At 50.2% G+C, this 6,722-nt stretch overlaps 1 protein-coding gene across 1 annotated transcript; it reads right to left on the reverse strand.

Moving 5' to 3' along the window:
* Positions 1-614: 614 nt before the first annotated feature.
* On the reverse strand, positions 615-4,041 carry CRYAA (crystallin alpha A). The gene is made up of 3 exons (XM_066177534.1): positions 3,853-4,041; positions 2,782-2,904; positions 615-1,737 (listed from the first exon to the last, which is right to left on the reverse strand). The coding sequence occupies exons 1-3, from the start codon at positions 4,039-4,041 to the stop codon at positions 1,528-1,530; spliced, it is 522 nt and encodes a 173-aa protein (XP_066033631.1). The 3' UTR covers positions 615-1,527.
* Positions 4,042-6,722: the final 2,681 nt, after the last annotated feature.

The raw sequence follows: 6,722 nt of genomic DNA on the forward strand, positions 1-6,722 counted from the left end.
CATTTATTCCCTCTGTTTTTCACAGCTGATCAGCATCTAAGAGGTGGAGGTTGGTGGGCTCAGCTTTTTGGCAGAACAAAAACTGTCTGAGATGATGATACCCATGTGGTAAATTATGGGGATGGTGGGGGGCCTTTCCTGCACACCCTGGATACCCATCTGTGTGGGAAGCTATTTGGGTAGAGCATGAGTGCTGAAACCTTTAGTCTTGGGTATCCACGGGTGTGTAAACAGACACTGGAGCCGTGGATGTTACGTGTGGCAACTGCAGGAGAGCTCGTACCTCCACCCCACCCACCCTGCCTTCAAACAATTTTAGTCATTAGTTTGGATTAAATTCCACGGACATGAGGTTGGAACTGCTGTTTGTACTGACCCAGTGATCTGAAGGAACGGTGCAGTGGTCAGGCTGCTGAATTTTGGTTTTTTCTCTGATCCTTTTGGTTTGGCTTGCATGAGGGACAACGGGAACACGAAAGAAAGGGCGAGTCATCCTCACAAGGTGTACTTCCAGCGGCAGAAAGCACATCCTCCAAGTGCTGTTGGGCACCACACTGACCTTCACAAAGCCTTACAAAGGAAGAAAATGAAACACCAGAGGCCGGTTGCGTGTTTCCTATATCACTTTATTGACCGCCACTGACCACATTTCTCATGTTGAGCGCCAGATACCAGTGGGAGAGGTGGGGCTACCCTAGAGTTTACAGGGAGAGAGAGCAAGGGAGTGTCACACACAGGCTGGGGAGAGCTGGCTGGGGATGAGAAGCCTCTGCACAGTGGTGAGCCCCCCCTCTCCCCCGCCCCAAAGGGCCTACAAAGACAGTGGAAAGACGTGCTTGTCCTCCTGCCAATTGTCCCGAAGGGAAATGACAGGGCAGAGGCGTGAACAGAGACACTTAAACACTTTGCTGAAAGAAAGAAAAAAAATACACGTTGCAACCCCCCCCGCCCCCGAAGGTGAGATACTATTATTAATTATTATCATCATTGTTATTTCTCCTGCGGTTGCAAGGATCTCATGGCAGGTTCGTCACATGGACGTGGGGTCTTGAGTGTGGGGCTTGGCTCTATTGCTGCTTGAGAGTAACCAGTTTAACTCTGAGTGGGGTACAGCAACTCTGCAGGGCTTTTCCCCCTGTTCCAAGCCTCGCCTCAAGGCTTGGTGCACCAGGAGCCAGCGTTACTCGTGCACTCCTTCCTGCCTGATGGTGGATACGGGCTACAGCACCGGACAGAGACCCTTTCAGCAAGCACAGCAGCATGGCAGCATTGCCATCCATGCCATCCCCACGAGGTTTAAGCTTCCCAAGTCCACCAGCCGCTCGCCCAGCCCCTCATTCCCTCCAAGGGAAAAGGGGGGAAAACGAAAAAAAAAAGAAAACATGAAAAAAAAAAAGAGGAAACAAAGTGGAGGAGGAACCAAAAAAAGAAAAAACCCCTCTAGATATTCACTGATATCTACGCCAAGGCTCTGGGAGTGAGGCCTGCAGGGTGGTGGCAGCCTGCGCGGCGCGGCGGCCGGCGGGCTTAGGAGGAGGGCGCGGAGGTGGGCTTCTCCTCCCGGGACACGGGGATGGGCCTCTCACTGTGGCTGGCGTCCATGTTGGAGGGCACCTTGGGGCCCGAGAAGGTCAGCATGCCATCGTTGGACAGGGAGCAGGTGATGGCAGCCTGGTCCACATTGGCGGGCAGGCGGTACCGGCGGTGGAACTCGCGGGAGATGTAGCCGTGGTCGTCCTGAGAGGCAGTGGGGAAAGGAGGGGGAAGGCGTGTCAGAAACCCTCCAGTGTGGCTGTGCTTCCCTTCGTCTGGCTCCCTCAGAGCAGGGGATCCACAATCACCCTGGCTTATCGTGACACTACACTGCCAGCTCTGCTGGGTTTAATTTGACAGGTTTGTAGGGGCAGGTGTCCCCCGTGGCACCTCTGAAGCTGCAAAAGCTGAGCAGAGCAGCAGGGAGTGATTTTGGCTGATAGGTTTGATCCCAAGTTGGGGTCTGATTTGGACCTCTGGTTTCAAAAGATGCTCGGAGACAAAGTCTGGAGGCCTGGGAAGGTAAAAGCAGGGTGGACATGTGCACCCATGCATTTATTTACTAGGCTGCAATGCTGTGTCAGCCAAAGTACACAATCCTGGCCCCCTTCTTTTTTTGGCCAAAAGAATGAGAAATGCAATTATTTTTTTTTTAAGTTGGCCATGAGAATAATAACTATATTAAAAAATTCATACTGTTTCCAGGCTAGAGCTTTGTCTGGCCAAAAATGTGTATGAGAAGAATTAAACCCCTGCTGGTATAATTCACTTTTCGACCCCCACAGATATTTCCATGACATCCGTGTTAAAAGTTTCCAAGCCTGAGGCACTTGGTTGGTTTTCTTTTGTTTTGTTTGCTCTTGCTTTTCTCTCTCAGACTGGCATATGAAAACTCTGTTTTCACTAAGGATACTGGCTTATGAAAACTCAGCCATGCTTCAGCAGCGCCAGATGATGTTCTGTGTCTGGCCCAGTGTTATTAGTGAACAATGGACATCGTCATCTGACGGTTATGGAAGATGATGATTGAAAATAAACAAAAGAGGGGTGGATTAGCTTGTTATTGTCAGATATCAGGTGGGGGCTCTATGGGAACAGACCATGCCAATAATGACAAAATTCATAATTAACTCCTTCTTCTGATATATTCTTTTTTTTTTTTTTTCCTTCAGCTGAGAACTGGTGGAAAGAAGTAAAACGGGAGCTGGACTCCCCAGTTGCTCCACCATCACCGTCACTTCCACTTACCTGCCTTTCACTGTGCTTGCCATGGATTTCCACAAAGTCATCAATAATCTTCACACTCAAGTCTTCGGGAGAGAAGTGTTTTACATCCAGCATGATTGTGAACTTGTCCCGATCAGACCTCACCTGAAATGAGCATTGTCACACAGTGAGGGCTGAGCTCTGGGCTTGGGGGCAGCACCAACATCACCACAGATTAAAGGCCAAAAATGAGGTGGTCTGGCACTTTGTCCTTCTGTGACTATGGGCCTCAGAGGGGGTCTTCTTCCCATTGTGGGGACCCAGGGACATTGAGAGGCCGTGTCAGGGTCACTGGGAGGTGTCAGGGTCACCAGGAGGCCATGGTAGGTGTCTGCACCTTGGCTACTCCTTTGGGGAGAGGTGTTACTCCTTGCTGCTATTCTTGTGCCAGGGACCCTTTAGCACTCAGTGACCTGCCAGATGGACCAGGCACAGAGAGGGGATGGAAAGCAGTGCAAGACTCTCTGGTAGCACGTGTTTTGTCCTTTCAATGATTTATGGTTTCGTTGTGGTTATAGCTCTGGGAGGAAGGCAGTAAGAGAGGGCTACAGAAAGCACCTATCCCTGAATTTTGGATCATAGCCCCCACAGCTACACATTCCCCTACGGTTCCCTTCAGAAAATTGCTCCACGGTCTTTCAGTGAGGGATTGCCAAAACCACTGAGCTCCCAAGGTGGAGGAGAAGGTGGAGAACGCTCCCACTTGCCAGGGTCCTCTCCCATGGTGAGTTGCACTGACAGGCACTTACCCTGGGAGCAGCCTTGCTCTTCTTTGCTGCACACCTGGGGGGCACAGAGCAGCAAAGCCAGCCTTCTTGTGTTGGAAACAACCCTCCAAAGGAGCCAAAATGGTTCCTGTTTCTCCAAGGGAAGCTTTGTCCCCAGCGAGGGTTTCCCTTTGTGCCCAAGAAGGGGTGGGTGGGCTGTGCCTGGCACTTTTGGGGTCTTCCTCATCCCCTCACATGGGGCAACAGCAGTGTGAGATGTGGGTGGAGAGGAGTGACTGGAGGCACGAGGAGGAAGGAAAAGGAGAGGAAATGAAAGGGCCCTTACCTCTGAAATGCCCGACTCCAGCACGCTGCGGAAGAGGGACTGCCTGTAGTAGGGGCTGATAGTGGACGAGAACAAAGGCAGGAGGTCATACTCAAGGAGACCCTCTCCAAAAAACTGGTCGAACAGACGGCTTGGAATGAGGGGTCCCAGAGCACGCTTGAACCAGGGGTGCTGGATGGTAATGTCCATGCTGCTGCTGCTGCTGCTGCTGCTGCTGCTGCTTCTGCTGCTGCTGAGACCTGTGGCTGCAAGGGGAGAGTGGAAGGGGCAGAGCCGCTGCTGGGGAGACGGCGATGCCTTGGCTGGACTGCAGCCCCAGGGAAGCTCCCCCTATTTATACCGGCCCTGCAGAATGAAGGCATTAGCAGGATCCCTCTGGAAAGACATGATCTCATGATGGAGGCAACGTGGTCAGCAGAAATGCGGAGACTGACCTGGAAATGACAGTCTGGTTGGAATCGGTGCCAGATGTCCTGGAGGGATGATGCCAGGCAGCAGGCTGCGAGGCACGGGGTGCCCAGGGGTGCTGGCATGTCCCCTGTGGAATGAAGCAGGCTGAGCAGGACACCCCGGTGGGCATCTCAAAGATGCTTGTGAAAGAGATCTGCTCCATGGGTCTCCGTAACCTCACCTTGGGTTTCATTAATTTGCTTCTTTTCTGCCCCTCCTTGAAGCAGAAACTCAATATTTCTTCCAAATTAATGGAACAGCTTTCTTCCAAGCAAGGGAAAAGGGTCTGATTCAGGTTGAAGAAGGGGAAACTTTTTTGCAATACGCTACAAAGTGCCTCTGCCACTCAAGAGGGGCCTGACACCCCTGGCACAGGGGTCATGGCAGGACTGGCAGGGAAGCAGGACTAACAAATGATGCAGAGCATCATTTTTTGTCTGACAAAACAAAAACTTTTAACAAAAAATACTTTGGCAAAAGAAAGAAAGAAAAATAAGCTTTGTCTCTGACCGTAACATCAGTCCCAAAGCTGCTCTTGAGAGTGTCCTTGTTTTGATTTAGGAGTGATGTGGGAGATCCATTTATCTCCTGGTGTCACAGCACAGATCCTGCTTAACATGCATTTCTGGTTACAGCTGTTTTTCATTTCTGTTTCACTTAAAGCCTCCTTTAAGGGGTCAGCTGGCACCCTGGGCTGCTGGGCCATGGGCACCGTGCCCGCCGCCGGAACCGCGGTCTCTGCCAGAGAGCTGAGCTGGGCTGGGCAGTGAAAGGGCAGCCAGGCTGCCCAGCTCCACAGCAAGGCTCACAGGCTGTGGCCACAGCTGAAACCCCATTTCCATCACATCCAGAGAGGCAGGGTTTGCGTTCCGGGAGCCTCTGAGCGGCAGCAGCACCGGTGTTGGGAGCCTCGTGCATCTCAGCACCTTTTGCAGTCAGCAGAGAGCAAAAGAAAAAGAGGAGAGGGCACTTCCAGAAGGCACTTCAGATATGAGGGGCTGAATCATCCTCTCACATTGTCAGGGACTAAAGAAACCAAGGGTGGCTGAGATCCTGCCCTCTTCTTTGGGAGAAACCAGATCATTCCAGGCCAGAGGAGCTAAACTGAGAAAAGCACCGAGGCTTTTCTGTCACTGAGTGAAATTCAGCTGAGAATCACCTGGCATCCAGGCACTGTGTGGTCCTGGAAAATCCTTGCCCTTGGAAGAATTGTAGGAACCAGAAGATCCTGTTACAGAGGCTTTCCTTCATGAAAAGCAAAAACTTGAGCAGAAAACCACACAAAACCACAGTAAAGACTGCTAAGAAGACAGACAAGAGCTTAGGTTCCACCTTACATAGCTCCGGCAAGAAAAGGCCCCATGGTCTAGCCTTGGCTCTCAGGCATGAAGGATTTTCTAAAATCAGGTGTCAAAGAGATCAATCTCTCCTCAAGCCATGGAGGGAAAAAACACAAGAGAGAGACCTAACCCCTCATTTATTCCCATTTTACCGAATCTGTCATTTTGTTTGAGAAATCAAGGGAAAGCAAACGAGTCATAAAACACTACCAAGATTTCTCTTCAAGAACTCTGTGAGATTTGTCCTGGCAGATAAAAAAAAAAAAATCTCTCCTCAGCCAGCCAGTTCCAGACACTTGCTAACCTGTACTTAGCCAACTGGCAGCAGTGACCTGATGCAGAAGGCATCACCTGATGTTCAGGGTAAGAGAAAAAATGAGAGGAAAGACACAGGAACAAGTTCAAATGCCAAAACACTCACTGGAACACACAAAGCAAATTATTTATTTGGCTGGTAGAGGAACTGTGGGAACTGTGGGAACTGTGCTCACACAGAAAGTGATAGAGATTTGGGGGTCTGACAGACCATTTGGGCCCCAGGTCAGGGGTTGAGGGGTGAATGCCATCCCTAAAGTGTGTTAGGAACATCCTCTTTGTGTTTCCCAAATCAGGGGTTATGTTGGGAGCACAGCACACTAAGGCAGGATCCTCTCTGGACATCCTTCAGTCCTTACAAAACTGCCAAACCCTTGAGCTCTGACCTCCAGAGTGTTCCCCAGATTATTCCCTGGATTACTGAGGCCAAGAGGGAGCCCAGGTTGCTCTAAGACAAATCTAACCAGGCCTTGAACACTTCCAGGGATGGGGCAGCCACAGCTTCCCTGGGCAACCTGTGCCAGTGGGCAACATCCAGGTAATCAGAGCACTCTGTATGTTCAGTGAGATGAAAGGAATTGGCTCTTTAGAGGAAAATAAGAAATATGTCTTTAACTGAATTTTATCTGAAATTACAATAATTTCAGACAAAATTTAGTTAAAGACATATTTCTCATTTTTCTCTAAAGAGCCAACTCCTTATGTATGTTACCACACATTCAAATAATTGAAATGCAGCAGCCAACTTTGTGGTTTTATGTCTTT

Source organism: Chamaea fasciata, unplaced genomic scaffold, assembly GCF_029207755.1.
Source record: "Chamaea fasciata isolate MVZ Bird 193981 ecotype frontalis unplaced genomic scaffold, bChaFas1.0.hap1 SCAF_2, whole genome shotgun sequence".
Taxonomy (NCBI): Eukaryota; Metazoa; Chordata; class Aves; order Passeriformes; family Sylviidae; genus Chamaea; species Chamaea fasciata.